At 42.5% G+C, this 16829-nt stretch overlaps 2 protein-coding genes across 2 annotated transcripts in view; both read right to left on the bottom strand.

Moving 5' to 3' along the window:
* Positions 1-9155, bottom strand: part of cpe (carboxypeptidase E) — a 29977-nt gene extending 20822 nt beyond the window's left edge. Inside the window, exon 1 of the mRNA XM_079498968.1 lies at positions 8738-9155. Coding sequence (XP_079355094.1) covers positions 8738-9011 — 274 coding nt within the window. The 5' untranslated portion in view covers positions 9012-9155. The remainder of the gene's footprint in view (positions 1-8737) is intronic.
* Positions 9156-11770: 2615 nt separating this feature from the next.
* Positions 11771-16315, bottom strand: LOC306921224 (methylsterol monooxygenase 1-like; the record flags this gene model as incomplete). Its single annotated transcript, XM_079498335.1, has 5 exons — positions 11771-11960; positions 14875-15029; positions 15221-15347; positions 15506-15654; positions 16061-16315. The coding sequence occupies 5 exons, from the start codon at positions 16313-16315 to the stop codon at positions 11771-11773; spliced, it is 876 nt and encodes a 291-aa protein (XP_079354461.1).
* Between the last annotated feature and the right edge of the window lie 514 nt (positions 16316-16829).

Genomic DNA, 16829 nt, shown 5'->3' with positions numbered 1-16829 from the left:
TCCAGCTTCCAATGTAAATATACAACATATGGTCTGTGTGTCAGAGAGGGATGTGTCATTTCGCTGAGTCATCAATCAGAACCATTTAGTCATCAATACTGTTTCCTAGGGGACGGGCTAAAGAGCACCGTCACTGTAATGACACTAGGGACCCAAAGAGCTCAGTTGTCGTGGCAACTCTGACACATGCAGGTGCATAGGGAGACTAATTAAGTCAAAAGAGACTCCTGTAATCACAATCTTTGTCTCTCACTCTCTCTTATCTCTTCCGCTGCATTACACTAGCCTAGATTCATGCATGCAAGACTGACACACACACACACACACACACACACACACACACACACACTCCAGTCGGTGACTCATATTACAAACACTGTGTTCTTAATGACTGTAAACGTTGTAATATAAACTAATGGCGTATGCTACAGTTTCTAATTCACAAGGGTATAGAACACACAAGCGTCTGTGCGTGTGCACGACCATACACAGACATACAGAAAACCACACAATAATATACAGACACGCGATCACGAAAAGAAAAGCAATTCATGGAAGAGATCTTATCATTGTGCAAATGGAAAACTGACTCTTTCAGCAGTCAACTCAAACTGCACTGCACAAAAATACAACAAACACACACACACACACACACACACACACACACACACACACACACACACACACACACACACACACACACACACACACACACACACACACACACAGAGTTGAGCCATGTATAATCACACAAATACACAAATAACATCAAAGCAGCTCTGACTCCTAATGAGAAAGAATGAATTGCTAATGAGGGCCACAGAGATGTTGTGGTTGGACATGAATATGAATGATTCTGAATAACACCAAAAAAGAGCTAATCTACCACCTCACAATGCATCGCACTTTGACGCATTGTGAGTTTGCAGATCTGCATTTTTTGTAGCTTTGTATCATTGTATCTTTTGGAGCAGCTACAAATGTCGGATTTGCGTGGTAGCTTCACGTTGCATGGCTTCCATTGAAAATGAATTGTAGACTGTATCTTTGCATCTGCCCATGTGAACGCAGCATAAGGCTGAACCCCCGACGGCGTGACGCACTCAGGCACAGAGTGAAGACGAGGCCCAGGACGAGGGGACGAAGAGGGGACAAGGGAGCGACAGCGAGAAGAGGGAGAGAGCAGTGGAAAATGGAGGAGGAAGAGGCAAGAGGCGGAAGGATGGATGGAAGGGGGTGGGGGACACGTGGGTGTGTGTCTGTGATGTATAATAGATGACCCCCAACTGATGCTTTTGCTCTCACCCCCCCACCCCCACCCCCACACACACACACACACTCCCATTCATCCCCTCAGTTTTCTCCCTTATTCCCACAGCCCCTCGCCTGTCTTCTCAGTCACTGCTATCTGTCTCCTATTTCCTCCTCTCCCTCTATCCTTTCCTCTCTCTCTCTCTCTCTCTCTCTCTCTGACTCACTCGTCATCCCTGTTCTTGTCATCTTCTGTCTTCTCTGCCTGCATGGTGTTTTTTTCTGGTGGCAGATTTGTCTGTTCTATTCGACCGTATACAGCATACTGGGCTTGTTCATATGAGATGAGAGCATTCTATTCTTATACTGGGCTCTTCCCTATCAGATATCTCTCGAGGTCATCCTCAGACGAGCCCTCCGTCATCGCTTCCGGTCATCCCGGTTCTCCGTACATCTGGCCAGCTCGTTGGTGCTTTGTTTGCGCTCCTGCGTCTTTCTTGAGTGCATGTATGTTAAAGTGGGACATCCTCGGTGCCCGTGTGTTGGTTCCCATGATGATAATTCTATTATATGATATTCTATACTGGCTCTTCCCTATCAGATCAGATCGGTTGTATTCTATTCTGTAATGTTCTCTTCCCTTATAATATCTCTGTTCTCAACATAATAACCACGTTTTCATAAACTCCACATGTCGTACATTATGACCAGATATCATGTTGTATGCCTCTGTCCAGCCATGCTGTGACTGTGTAAGTGCATTAACAGCAGGATTATTACACAGACACACTCCCCCCTCTGTAGTCCGATGCCACTACTGCAGTATATTACGACAGCCTCATAAAGTATAATACATGAAGGGGGTCTGCCTCATGCACACAGCATGTCTGCACCACTAGAACAGAGACAGCCTACTGCTGTGAGACACTGATTTACCCCAAAGCAGAGGCCTTGAACGTTTTCCAGACTCGGAGAGTCGAGGGATCTATTCCAGAACCCCAGTAGCAGTGCTTATTTTTTCATATACTGATTCCCTTTAGTCTCAAAACCACAGCGAGATTAACTGCATGACTTTTGTTTTGTTTTGACCAAATGCCAAAGGCAGATGGACCCTTTATTATGCACAAAAAAGGTGGTTCTTCAGTGATTCTTCTGTAGCACCAAAAGAGTCATAACATCACTACGAGCTAAAAAAAACACTTTTAGTGTGTGCGTGTGTGCGTGCATGCGTACGTGCGTGCGTGTGTGGTAAGTCACATGTTATGCTACCAGGTTACCATGGATGAAAACTGAAAACAAAAAAAGTAAAATTGTTCAAGAACTGTTTTCTGTTTTCTTATGTCTAACTGTATGCCTCAGGCTCTTAGGTCAGGAGTAATTTATTAAAAGCAACACATCCTAAAAGGGTGTTATTGTAGTTATTTTAACTCAGCTTAATTTGCAGAGATGCCCTCAAATGCGTAGTCTTCGCAAATTGCTGATTAAATAACCACGGTTATTGCATAACCTTCAGTTTTCGACATTGTATGACATTTTGTTAAATGAAAATACTAGATTTCTAAATGTGGATTTATTTATTATTTTTTAGATTATGATTAAGAGAGAACCCTGTATTCTCTATTCTCTATAGTCTATTCCATTATGCTGGTAGGCAATGCTTGTGTTTACACTCTTGGCTATAATGCAACGCAGGCGCAGTGCTGTGGCAGATGGCGGCTGCTTACTGACAGATGCACGAGCTCAGGACAACCGGTCCCTCCACCCGCGACCACAGCCAGACAGTCAATCACTGCCGAGATCACTGCACTAAGCCGATCTGTTGCCCCAGCAACCGCTGTTTCCGGTTCACCTACTGTAAGTTAGTTGGATAATATGAAATGTCTGCAGGCCACCTAAAAAGTGTAGCATAACAAGAAAATAAATTCTATTTCACATTCACGTTTCCAGGCAAATATATTTACACAATAAATATTTTGGCCACTTAGAATATATTTTCTGACGATTTGCATATTTTGATTGATTGATTGATTGATTGATTGAAGTATTTATTAACAGTTTGCAGAATTACAGTACATTTCAAGCACAATTCAATACAAAAACTGTCAACTGTCAACTGGAAATCATCATAGAGGGGGTAATAAGGGGGAAAAAAAACATATACAGTGAGGGGAAAAAGGAGTGGGTGGGGGATTCAGATTTTATGGGGGCCAGTTTCGAATTGCAGTCGTCCGTAGGTGCCCTTTGAGAGCGGTTTTGAAGGAGTCAATGGATTTGCATGTCTTAATGACTGCTGGTATAGGGCATTCCACATTTTGGTGGCATAGGAGCGAAATTAATTTAATCCCTTGTTTGTGCCGAAATCTGGGTTGCACATGGTTTGTTGAACTCCCTCTGGTGTTGTGGGTGTGGACTTCGTTGACATTAAGGAAGTATTTAGACAGGTACATGGGTATCTTGGTGGTGTATCGAATCTTGTGGACCAGACCCATTGCAAGATGCTGTACTCTGTCGTCAACCCTAAGCCATTCCAGCCTGTCAAAGTGGGCAGGGGTGAGGTGGGTTCGGGGAGTGAGGCCAAGTAGTAGCCTGACCAGTTTGTTTTGGGAAGTCTGGAGCCTTGTTTTTAGGGCCTTTGAGGTGCTGTGGTATTGGCATTTCCGACATACATAGACAGCATTTGTTTTGGGTATGGCACTCTTTCCTCTTTGTGCGTTTCTGGTTCTGTGTTAAACCCCCTCTTTCCTTCTCTCCCTGCATGTTTTTTGTTTGACAGAGGTGAGGGGAGAGAGAGAGCAGGGAGGGTGCATCGTGGAGGGGGAGGAAAGGGAGGTTGCCCCCGGTGACGGAGGCTGGACCTTTGGAAACTCATCTGGTAGTAATAAGGACTCCACTCTGCTACCGTGACTCATGCTTGCGTACGCCCACCAGACGATTACAGGCTTATTCGGTACGTACACACGGGCGGTCACCATGTCAGATGTAAACACAAAACTTGTGTTTAAGGCGGAGGACTTGCGCACAATGCTCATCACACAGGCATTAATGTTCACCACTGCAAGCCTAATTGTGTCCTGACCCTAACATAATTCTACAGTATGTGCACATGGACATGAAACACACCAAACAGCATGCATTCAGGTGCAGGATGTAATATTCATCTATAGGCATTACATGCTTTTACATACATTTTCCTGACATGTAACTGGAATGAAAACATGTAATCTGGTTTTCAAAGTGGGGTCCTGAGACACCCAAGACCCCAGATTCAAGGAGTCCCAAGCCAAATGAGTAGTTTAAAGTTACTATAATTAAATGTACTTACTTTAAATGATTACAATATACAAATATATGAAAAATGATTCTAACAATTCTAACGATTCCAATATCACCATTATGAATTTGTTTGTATTTAACATGTATGTATACACAAATAATCTGTTCAAATCAGTATCCCTAGGACAGAACCAATTGAAATGTGGGTCCATAAGTAACCTACAGTATAGTGAAAGTCAATTTGGGTGTCTAATAATTTGAAAACCTCATGATCTAGATTCTAATAGATACTATGGCAGCTCAAAACATTCAAAAGATGTTTTAAACAATAGAGAGACAACCAGAACACTAAGCAGGTGCTTCTTAGGTCACTTTTAAACCAAAGGCCTGAGAACGCTGACCATCTCAAAAGCTAAATGTAAAACAGGCAAATCCTAAGTGCTGACTTATTGTACTGTTAGAAACTTGGCCTGCTGTACTTGCGTGTGGGAGGTGTTTGATTGTGTATTTATTGTACCTCGCCTGTTTTTGATTTAATTGTACCACAGTGAAGAGCCAGAGGCACATTTCCACACGTGTGGACAATAATGTTTTTATGCTATTCTATTCATTCTACCACAGCAAAACCACGGCACATTCCCACACGTGTGGATGATGAATTTTAATTCTATTTTGCTCTATTCTTCCACTAAATCAGACATTTCCCGGAATCTCACTGTTTCATGCACATGCTACATGAAGTTAGGGCTGTCACTTTTACAAATTTAAGTTGACGATTAATTGGTACACAAATAATTGCAATTAACGATTGAATTGCGATCACGTTTCTGGCATTGAACATTGGAACATATGAATACAAACTTAATTTCCGTTTGCCTTTTAGGCTGCATAATACAAATGTGCACAGGGAGGGCAGATATGAAAAATAACTTAAATATACAAATAAATTACCGACATATTTAATATTTGTACTTTTTACTAGGGGTGCACGATATTGATTTTTTTAAACCGATACCGATATCGATAACTTACGGCTCATCAAGACCGATACCCGATAACAGTTTTGACACTTCAAATAAAGTGACTATTTATTTTTCCAAATAAATAATTGAGTCAATCAATCAATGTGACTCACATTGTGTTTCCCTGAACAATGACTGAACTAAAACCAAAAGGTCTTTGTGCTTTGTTGTGGTCTTGGTCATAAAGAAATGGAAACAACTATTACTTGGCATTAGGACAGCAAGACTATCAAACATTTGCCAAAATAAATGATCAAAGTATTAAACAAAGTTTACTATTTGACAACCTGTCAATAGCTAACCTGTAAACATAAGTAAGTAACATTGTAAGATGTAAACATCTGCCATATAAAAATAAAGGCCTGTAAATCTCTGCAGTGCATAAGGATTCAAATGAAATACTAGTAAACATAAACTAAATGTGAATTCCTCACAGCAACAAAAAACAAAACAAAGGTACTCTGAAAAAGGTTAGTCAGACATGTAATGTAACTAACTAACTGAAAAAGTGCATTCCACAAATAAGGTACTACTGAAAAACAAGTTAGACATGTCTTGTCTGTAACACAAAACTGAAAAAGGTGCATTCCAAAATAGTCATTTTACAGAACTAATTATTGGCTTCCCTGCCTTATAATCAATTGTTCTTGTTTTTTTCTCATATGAGAGGGAGGGAGGGAGAGAAGGGGGGGAGAGAGAGAGAGCGAGCGAGAGAGAGAGAGAGAGAGAGAGAGAGAGAGAAAGAGAGTTGATTGAACTGAAAGAGAGTTGATTGAAAATACGGCTAGACGTAAAAATACTATTTTTGGAAAATGTATGAACATTTTTCAACATGGAAACGATTATGATGATTATGCAAAATAAGTGCGATTACCTCAAATAATTGCGATTAGATAATTATGTAATAATTGTGATAGGCCTATCTACAGTGTGTAATAATCTTATTTTCAGTTCACGTCCTCCTATGTCTACGTTACAGTTTGTTTGCAAATAACTGAAAGCAAAAGGCCTAAGACCAGAGTGTCGACTCGAGACAAAGACAAAACATTCTGGAACCACATTTACATTTTTAGGATCATTGTCATTCCTTGTCACTTTGAAGATTGTATAACAATGCAGCGTGCTGACCATAAGCTACAGCACAGGCACTGACCCCAGGTTCAAACAGGGAGACAAGGATGTAAAAACCTGCTGTTAATGCTTTCCGGTGATGACTGTTGAAAGAGGGACTACTTTCCTATAGGCTGAGATTTTGTTTTGTTTTTCCTTTTTGAGTGGTGTAAACCACTCCTACGACTGGCTTTGTTAGTTTACGTGTCTGTCTGTCTGTGCTCAAAAAATGAGCATGGTTGCTACGGTCACCCAGTTCACCCGGGTGTGATTTCATTACGTCAGACATTACGTCAGACCACAGCTGATCAGGCTATATAAGACCTATCTAGACCTTCTAGTGCCCCTCAAAAGGGCTATAGCCAATTTGAAGGGATACGGCACAGAAGTAGTAGTTCTCAGGCTTTTATTGTCCCTCTTGTGTTTCCTCACTAGGCAGATGTGGTTTATTATGTTTTAAAAAAAAAAAAAAGCCTCATTAGCACTACGAGGAAAAGGGCATTGGCCATCCTGCCAGCACCCCTGTTCATCTCACCGGGTGGCGACTATAAATTACGTAGTCTATAGTTTGCATATTAACGTCTCCGAGGCTCTGATATCTGAACAGGCCCAACTTTTGTTAGTTTGAAGCACTGCATCTTCTATGCAGGAGGGCTGACCTACAGTAGGATATCACTCCAATTTGATAGCATGCAACTTATGCAGCAACATGTAGGTCTTTTGGATATTGGCATAACGTGTAATTTTCCTGCAGGTAGTAGATAAAGATAACGTTACATATGTTATCAACAACAAAATTATTAAAGCATTACTAAACCTAGGCTAATTTATAATTCATGAAATGACACTTGATGAAAGGATTGTCAACAAACCATGCAGTCATAAATCCAGTTTTGTCAACTGTAACACTGCCATCAGTGCCATGCTGTGAGGATGAATGGGAAACAGCAGGGCCCAATGATGGTGAATTAATTGGCTATAACTACCTAAGTCAAACCACATCGTCTGCCTCAGGCCTACTGACTCATGGAAAAACTAAACTGCAAAGCAGAGTGTGCTTAGTCACACACCTGTCCAAATAATTTAATTAAGGTGCAGGTCTGATCTCTGAGCATGATCAAGATCTTTGAGGACAGCTGCCTGTCAACCATGTCTGCCCTGTCATCCGAACCACTTATCTTTTAGCATTCAGCTAAAAAGTGCTTTAGTTCAGAGCTCACGCACGCGCGCGCACACACACACACACACACACACACACACACACACACACACACACACACACCCCATTAGGCTACTCAAACATCTCAACCCCCCCACTGTGAGATTTGCTGCATTGTGACAGCTTTGTCCGGAACTATCTGACCTGATGTGACCAAATAAAACAAGCCCACAAGCTAGAACCCGTGCATCTGCGTGCAGGTTCCATTTGCCTGGAGGGTGTGTGTTCTTTCAGCATCACGACTTGATAACGATTCTTATCACCGAGCAAAATGGCGGCTTCTCTCTGTCTTATCTTATCTAGAGATTGCATATTTCTGAAGTGAAGCCTTCTGGTCACTGATACTGCAGACAACACGAAACACCTGCGCTCCCCTTTCAGCTGAAAACAACAAGAAACCACCATCGCATCATTGTTTCTGCGGATGGATGGAATGATGGGTGGGTGGATGGATGGATGGACCCCCCCCCCCCCCCCCCCCACACACACACACACACACACCCTATCAGTATGTGTGCGTGATGTCTGTTGTCAACTAAATGCGCGCTAGTGGTCTGCAATCGTTAATACGAGAAGACCGGGATGGACGGGGCTGAGATGTAGCCTATGCTATTCAAAAAAGAGCATATTCGTGTCATGTTTGTGGAATAGGTCTACATGGAATCTAAATCTTTTCCCCATCCTTTTCATTTAGGCAGGCTAATTATCCGGTAGGCTACACGTGAATAAACATGGGGCATGTTTGATGTTTCATTTTCACCATGGTATCATGTATTCACTGTGTGTTAAATTACAGCAGTATAATAATAATTAATATTCAATTAGATGTATTAAGTCTGTGCATGCGTAAAGGCTGACCCACCGGGCTCGTGCGTTCCGGGGTTGTCGGACATCTCCAGGACGAGCAGCTCGCGGCCCTCCACACTCTCCCCCACCGTGTAGATGCGGCTGATGGACGGACACTGCAGCCACACGGACACCAGCGCCTTGCGGAGCTCCTCGTAGCGGTGATACTCGAAGGAGATGTCTCTGTCGTCCAGCGCGGCGGGGGCGGCCGCTGCACTGACCGGGGTGGTGGTGATGGTGGCCAAGGCGGCCAGAGTCCCCAGGAAAACCAACGACACGAAGCGGTTCATGTTGGATAATGTTGTCCTCCTCTCTCCTCTAAAGCCCTGAATACGGCTCGGTCCCAAGCCTTATCTCTCTACTGCAGCTCCGCTCTGTAAGCTATAAATACCCCTCTCTTTCCCTTTCTCTCCCTCTGTGTGATGTCGTAGGCTACGTACCTGTGTGGTGTGTGCGCTCCTCTCTCTCTCTCTCTCTCTCTCTCCCCCTCCCTCCCTCCCTCCCTCTCTCTCTGCTTTAGAGGTGTGGCCTAGACAGTACAGTGAACTGAGCATGTCATAGAAGAACCATATTTCCATATCACTCATTAAAATAAAATTACCACATTGGATGGAGAGCTATTCTGCCCAGCAGCACTGTGTAAATAAATGTGTGCACGTCTCATCATATAGTAGTGTGTGGAACATGAACTATGGACCGTGGCTACTGTTCTTTCATGAGCAGCCTTGTGATTGTGAATATGGCAATTTGGCAACAATTAATTACACTTCAGCTGTTGTTTGTAGGCTAGGTTACGGTGTTGAATGTTTAAAATAAGATATAGGCCTAGTTATCCATTTGGACTATGTACTTTTAAAATATGTCAATAAAGGTATTCAATCAATCAATGAATGACCCCATGTGACCCCAACCCAGATTCCCAGTTTTCAGTAGTAGTCAAATCAGCAGTAGGCCTACATATACAAACCCGACACGTTTCTTCATCTGTCTGAAGTTATATTATCCATCCGAATCCCCACTGACTTTGTGTTCACAATATGACCTCAATATGAGATGACCACACTATCAAAGTCAACCAGCAGCTCAGCAGAGGACAGAAACAGAACTGCTTGGACTGCTTGTTACACAGAGCAGAAGACATGGGGAGACTTGAAGGAATCAGATGCCATCCGTGGCAAAGCTTAAGGAATATGAGGGAGCAAACAACGTGAAAGACAGGGAGATTGCCACCCTGTAAAATATACTTTCCATTCAGACAGAGGAGACACAGAGCTTAATTGCTGTTTGAGAAAGATGAAGCCTGGAAAGAGGAACTTGATTATTGGCAAAGCAAATAGGAAAAGATCCTGGAAGAGGACAAAGTTGAGAGGTTCTTAGAGAAAACTGAGTTGAACACTGTCCTGAAACAACAGCACATCACAGAGGAGAATAGATATCTCCGATACCAGCTGTGCTTCATCAAGACTCTTTTGGCAGATGAAAAAAACAGGCTTTCAAGGAAGAGGAAGACGAGAGGAAGCAACGAATAGGAAAGACCAGAGACCGCCACAGTGCAAGAGGTTGGAGGCCAAGGAGAGACCAGAAGATCTCCACTCTGTAACAGAGACCAGAGGATCAAGAGGTGGCCATGGCTTGAACACTGCTTGAGTAAGACAAGGAAACAAATAACAAAGAATAGGAAATAGCAGGAGACACAGAGACAGCCCACCCACCCATGCTACAGTGTTGTAGCATGTGAGACAGGTGGCAAGTTAGTAGACCAAGCATGTAGAGGAGTTCATTGACATACTGCACATAGAGTATGTGGCAGACCTCTACAGGGAGCTCCACGGGGTGCTCCATCCAGTCGCTGCTGGACTGTTCCGGCAGCAGGTGTTTGAGGAGAACAAAAAGGATTACAAAAGACAGGCACCACCCTGGAAACTGATTATTTGTAACAATGCAGTCTGGTATTAAAGCGCTTGAGGTGTCTCAAAGGCCAGCTGGCTCTAGGTTCAGAGATAGTTTTTTCCTTGAGGCTATTACTGTACACAGAGCCCCCTGAACAAGGACATAGCCAAAAGAATAAGAACAAGATAGGGAAAACAAAATGAAACAAACTGCATTGAAATTTGTAATTAACTTGTATAGATTCCCCATTTGTTGTGTACAGTATAAAGTATTTCCTGTAGGCCGAACTCTACAAACACACAGTCTGTTTAGGTTTGTATTTATTCCAGCAGAGTGTTTTGATGACTTTTTCTTATAAATATAAAACATTTGCTCATCACAAATCAGCACGTTTAAATCATTTCAAATCACACACAGACACAGTACTTTATGGAATCATTCAGCTCATTTATCTTACAGAAAATGGGCCCAGAGGTAAACGGAGGCATTTCACACCATCATGGCTTACAGCTTACTTCATTCGAGGACAAAGCAAAGCGATAGATGTGCTCTACAGGGTTTCATTCAGCCAAAAGCCGTGGAGAGAAGCAGACAGCAGACTTATTTAAGACAACAAGGCACAGAAATCCAAGTAGCTGGGAGGGAATTTGTTAAGTTCATGCACTTGGTGACTAGTTTTAGATTTTTGGCAAGGTGTTAGGTATAAGGATTTAAAAAACAATCGCAAACGAGTTGGGCTCGCCCTCCTAGTGGTCAGTTTTCAATTAATCCAATATAGGTCAGTATATGGTTGAAACCCCAAATAATTGATAGATTTTTCAACAGATCCTGTTACTTTTGGGTATGCTAAAATAACATACTAAAATGTAGGAAAAGAATAACTTCTGGAAAGGCAAAGATTTCAAGATGGCATCCACGGTGGCTGGCGGGAGCTTAAAATACCTCTAAACTGGGATTTAAAAAATGATAACAATTATGAACTGGGTAACTAGTTTTAGAATTGTGGTAGTTAGTAGTTATTTAGCATAATGAATAGTAACATAACATTGAATCTTATACCCATACCTAACACCATGCCAAAAACCACTACATTGATCCTGACAATGTCCAGTCCAGAAGAGTGTGCGTGCGTGCGTGCGTGCGTGTGTGCCTGTGTGTTTTACTCCTCCTTCTTGTCCTCCTGTGGGAGCGAGTGTTTGTTGTACTGGATGTCTGTCTTGAACAGCTTGTCCCACCAGGTGAAACAGGAGGCGTAGTTCCCTGTACCGTTCATGTGGTGGAAGTCATGGAAGCGAGAGCCAGTGTAGAAAGGGATGAGGTAGAGAGGATTGAGAGGAATGTCATAACCACTGAAAGATAGATAGAGAGAGAGACAGGGAAAAAGAGACAAAGATTTACAGGTTTGTATTGAGCGAGGTGGACGAGGGGGGATGGAAATGTAGGGATTAGCTATTTAACCATTTCTATAATTCTTTTACGGTGATGTTGAACTTTGGTAGAAGGTGGGGTTAGCTACAATTATCAGTTGCTCCTGTAACCAGGGGAGCAAGGGAATGACCACATATGGTAAAACAATGAGTCCAGAATCCTGTGACCAGTCAGATTCTGTGATGAGAGGACAGTTTCCTACTGATATTTGTTTCACTTTTCGAAAACTAAGTAACAGTGTGATTTTGTGACAGATTGAAACTATTCCACATTCCCCCTTTCATGGTGCACAGGAGAAACCAATAAGAACCCAAGTTAAACATCACTATTAGGGTTGTCCCGATCGGATCGGGTGATCAGAAATTGGCTCTGATCACATGATTTTCAAAAGATCGGAATCGGGGAGAAAAGTTCGGATTTTTAATTGTCTAATGTAAATCTTAAAGAAAGATGTATAAGCAATGACATTTTGTAAAAACTGTTGTGTTTATGCTAGTTGTTTTTCTTCTGGTCCTAGTCAGAGATCATCAAACATAGACTAATGCAACCCCCGCTATGCATCTCTGAATGAGAGAGATACTCTTTAAGAGTTTTAACTTGACTTCAGTTCTATAAGCTGTAGAACTGTATTCACTCTAATTAACCAATACAACATTATTTTGCTATGATTTCATGCTTTCAAGAAAAAAACCCTACAATGACAGTCATTCTAATAAAAGTATAGTCACATTTTGCCTTTCAATAATTGAAAGGCAACACAACAGACTACACTAGAGTGACATACATTAGGATATTTGCTATTGTGATATGGCATAAGTGTTATATAAAAATATAAAGATCGGATCGGGAAAGATCGGTATCTGTAATTCGGTATGTCTCAAAATCAAATGATCGGAATCGGATCGGGAGCAAAAACAACGTGATCGGGACATCCCTAATCACTATAAGTAACATGTTGCAGTAGAGTAAACTATAACGTACAATAATAGTTCCAGTTATTTAATTCTTCTGACAAGCAGAGACGTGGCTTGCCTTTCATTGTTGGGATTATTGTTCTGACGCATCAATCAGTGTGTCAGGTGCATGCGCCGATGACAACCAAGGTTTTCAGTTTGCATTTCTGGGGTTATCATGCTGATCAGCATGTTCAGGTTTCGGTACCCAGCATTTCATGAGAACAGTCATGTCAGCATTGTGACATCAGGTATGCACCAGCAAATTGTGACTTAACCGTTGCCTATAACAGGGCTTTTTTCAACTGAATGGCTGGAAAATGGATATTTAGAGTTTACATAGTACAAAGTGCATGCATACACTTTCCTTAATGATTTTATCTGATTTCAGTATTTATTTATGATGTATTTTCTCTATTATTAAGGTTATTGTAGCGGTCAATTTGTATTGGTGCTGGGGAGGGGGGTGGGGGTCGCGAGACATGGCCAAAGCATTTCGGGGGTCCCCAGCCAAAAACGTTGAGAATCCCTGGCCTATAACACGTTGATTTGCAGATGTCAGTCAGCAAACGGGTGTAGCAGCATGGGCATTCAAACGGGTGTAGCAGCATGGGCATTCAAACTGTTTCCAAATAATGTTGATTTGTACTGACAGCAGGGATCTCCATGTCGGGCATGTCCATATTCAGGCTGATAATGTGGTGCATTATCAGCCTGTCCGCTGTTGCCAACCGGTGTAATTGCATTGACAACCCGTCACCTCTTCCCAGTCCATATATCTGCATGCCCACCACAGACAGACAGATGTGCAACATGAACTTTATATAGGAGACATATACAGTTACAGTATATATACAGTAACTTATTGAGTGCACACTTTGGCCCTCAATGGCCCTTTAATGTTTCAATGTAACTATGAAATGAAATTCTACCTAGTGTAATATTTATTGTACTAGACCAGTGCCCGGCTGTAGAGCACCGAGTCGGTAACGATGGAAGTTGGAGATCCATGCCCGACCCGGCTATGCAATACCCGTGTACCCGTGTCAGAGTACCCGTTCCACCCATCTGTCTGTGTCCATTTTATGGCCATATATGGAGATATCTGTGTATGTCTTTCTGTGTCCTTTTATTCCTATAAGGTTCTGTGTCAGGCATGTCCAAATATGGAGTGTTGTGATGTCAGAACAGGCCAGAAAGAGATGATGTATGATGATAAGGCCCTCACTTCACACAGGTGTGATTTTTTTATTATATGTATTGCAGCAGCATCCGCCATTTTGTCTATGGCTGAAAACCAGTTTCCCCTTTGGCGATTGTAAAGGTCACCCTATTCCAGCGGATAGGATAGGGTGAATTGTATTGATCTCCAAAGCGGAAAGTGGATAGGAGCTACACTTTGGAGGTTAGGGGGTTTATTAAATTTCAGTCATCATTGTGCTGTCCTACAGTAGCCGATATTCTGTGGCACACAATCAGGGAGCTAATGATATGACAACTTTATGCAGATGTAATGCCAGGGTTTAAGCTGCCTCATGGACCTTAGACCCTTGTTGACCTGTCAGTTCCTCCCTACAAGTATACCTTCCAGCCATGCTACTATCTCCACAACAATGAGGAAACTTTAAACATGTAGACTCTGATACAAATACAGCTACTGTAGCTTAAAACAGTATTAGAAATATTTAAGAATGCATCATCATGTCAGCATTCAAAATACGAACTTTTGTAGCGATCATGTAGAAATATTAATTTCATTATTGAAATGCTGACTTCTCTCACCCTCATGTGGTGGATTCAGCTAAACTACCGTAGGTTAAGTCAAATTAATGTCTGTTCAGGCAATCAACTAAGAAGAAAGGATTTCTTTCACATCTTTCACCTGTGAACGTCGATGGTCTCCAGGAGACGGAATGCGAGCCAGGCCCACAGCAGTATCACGTGGTTACAGAATAGTAGGATACCAATGAAGAAGCCGGCTCCAAGGATCACAGTCTCGGCCGGGTGCGCATACTCGGCCTGCATGCCAAATGGAGCCTGGAGGACAGGAGAAGCAGACACATGATGAGAATCGGATGTTTGTGTGTGCAGTTGTTTTGCTTGTGTAGTGTGAGTTGTGGTATGTATATTGGATTCCAACGCTTGAATTATACTTGGTTGTGCGATGTCAAGCAAATAGCGGATCTACGAACTCATGACATGCATACTTTACTGTGTGTTATACTCACAGTAAAGTCGTGGTGGACCTTGTGGATGTATTTGTAAATGCAACGGTGGTGCAGCGCTCGATGAAAGAAGTAATGCCAGGTGTCCTCTACCACAGCACTGGCAAAACACTGAGCTACCACGTAGGGCCTGGAGAGAGAGAGAGATAGAGAGATAGAGAGAGAGAGAGAGAGAGAGAGAGTCTCAATGGTTGACATTGTGTACTGCATTGTAGCACGGTCACAACTCTGATGTGAACTGTATTATATGTTACATAAGACATAAGACATAGTATTATTGCCACTGACCAGCGGGGCATGGAGTCCCACTCGTAGGGGATGTTGAAGAACTCTGTGAAATAGTACGTTCCAGAGATGAGAAACAGCTGGATGCAGAAATGGTTATACATCAATATCTTAAAACACTTCCATTGATTCTCCAAAGTCTCAGGCTTGTCCTGCATATAGGCATACAACACACACACACACACACACACACACACACACACACACACACACACACACACACACACACACACACACACACACACACACGCACGCACGCACGCACACTCGCACACACACACACACACACACACACACACACACACACACACACACACACACACACACACACACACACACACACACACACACCCACACACACACAGAGGAATGCAATTCAGTTTAGATCATTAGCAAACATGCATACACTCTAATGCTGAATTCACACCAGCAGTGGTCGAGACTTCTACTGTTGCGTTCTTCCACTAAATGTATAAACCGTCTGAAAAACGTCCACGATCATGGAACTTAATTTGGTGTAAATGTAATTCTGTCGCTCTCTCCTACATACACACACACCTGCTGGATCTTGTACTTCTGCATGAAGGGCAGGAACTGGAACAAGAAGCCAGGAAGACAGCACATAAAGTAGAAGAATTCATGAGCAAAGAGCGACCCCCAGGTGGCGATCTGGAACTTGGTGTAGTTGTCCAGCATGTAACCCCAGGCCTGCTTCAGCGGGGGCTGGAATGGGTTGGGTGGAAACACTGCATCTACGTACTCCACTGCCAGGTACGCAGAGCCCAGGATGTTGGTTGTGCCGTTGACCTCCATGTTGAGCAGTTGATGCAGGGTGAGTGTGTGTTGAGAGAAATCTGGGGGAAGATGGAAAAGAAAAAAGTATAGTGGGCTCAACGCTTTACGTTATTTTCCGTGAGTGACACTTATATGACGTATATGAGGTATGTAAATTAGGCTTAAGGCAGACCTAAGGCTTTAAAGCATGAAAGACCCTGTCAGGGTTTATTTTCTCAACAGTGACCGGTTCACATTCATTATCCCTTACTTAATATCAGCGCTGCCGCCTGGTTACAACTCCGCTTGTAGATTGTGACGTCAAGACGTTAAGAACACAAATTGTGCAACAGGTTAACGCGCGTCGATAACCTGATCGGCTAAAGTGTTAAAAAGCCTAATGAGTTAGGGGGCAATTACATAACTGGCTCCTAATATATTATAACATAACTGTTACTGTACTACAACAACATTACATTGGGCAACAATAGCCTACATTGAATTAAAAGTAATTTATGTCCTTATTATCACTAATTATAACCAAATTATTCTA

Source organism: Electrona antarctica, assembly GCF_951216825.1.
Source record: "Electrona antarctica genome assembly, chromosome: 4".
Classification (NCBI taxonomy): domain Eukaryota; kingdom Metazoa; phylum Chordata; class Actinopteri; order Myctophiformes; family Myctophidae; genus Electrona; species Electrona antarctica.
The sequence above is the reverse complement of the archived record's forward strand: the minus strand, read 5'-3'. Positions and strand labels throughout refer to the sequence as shown.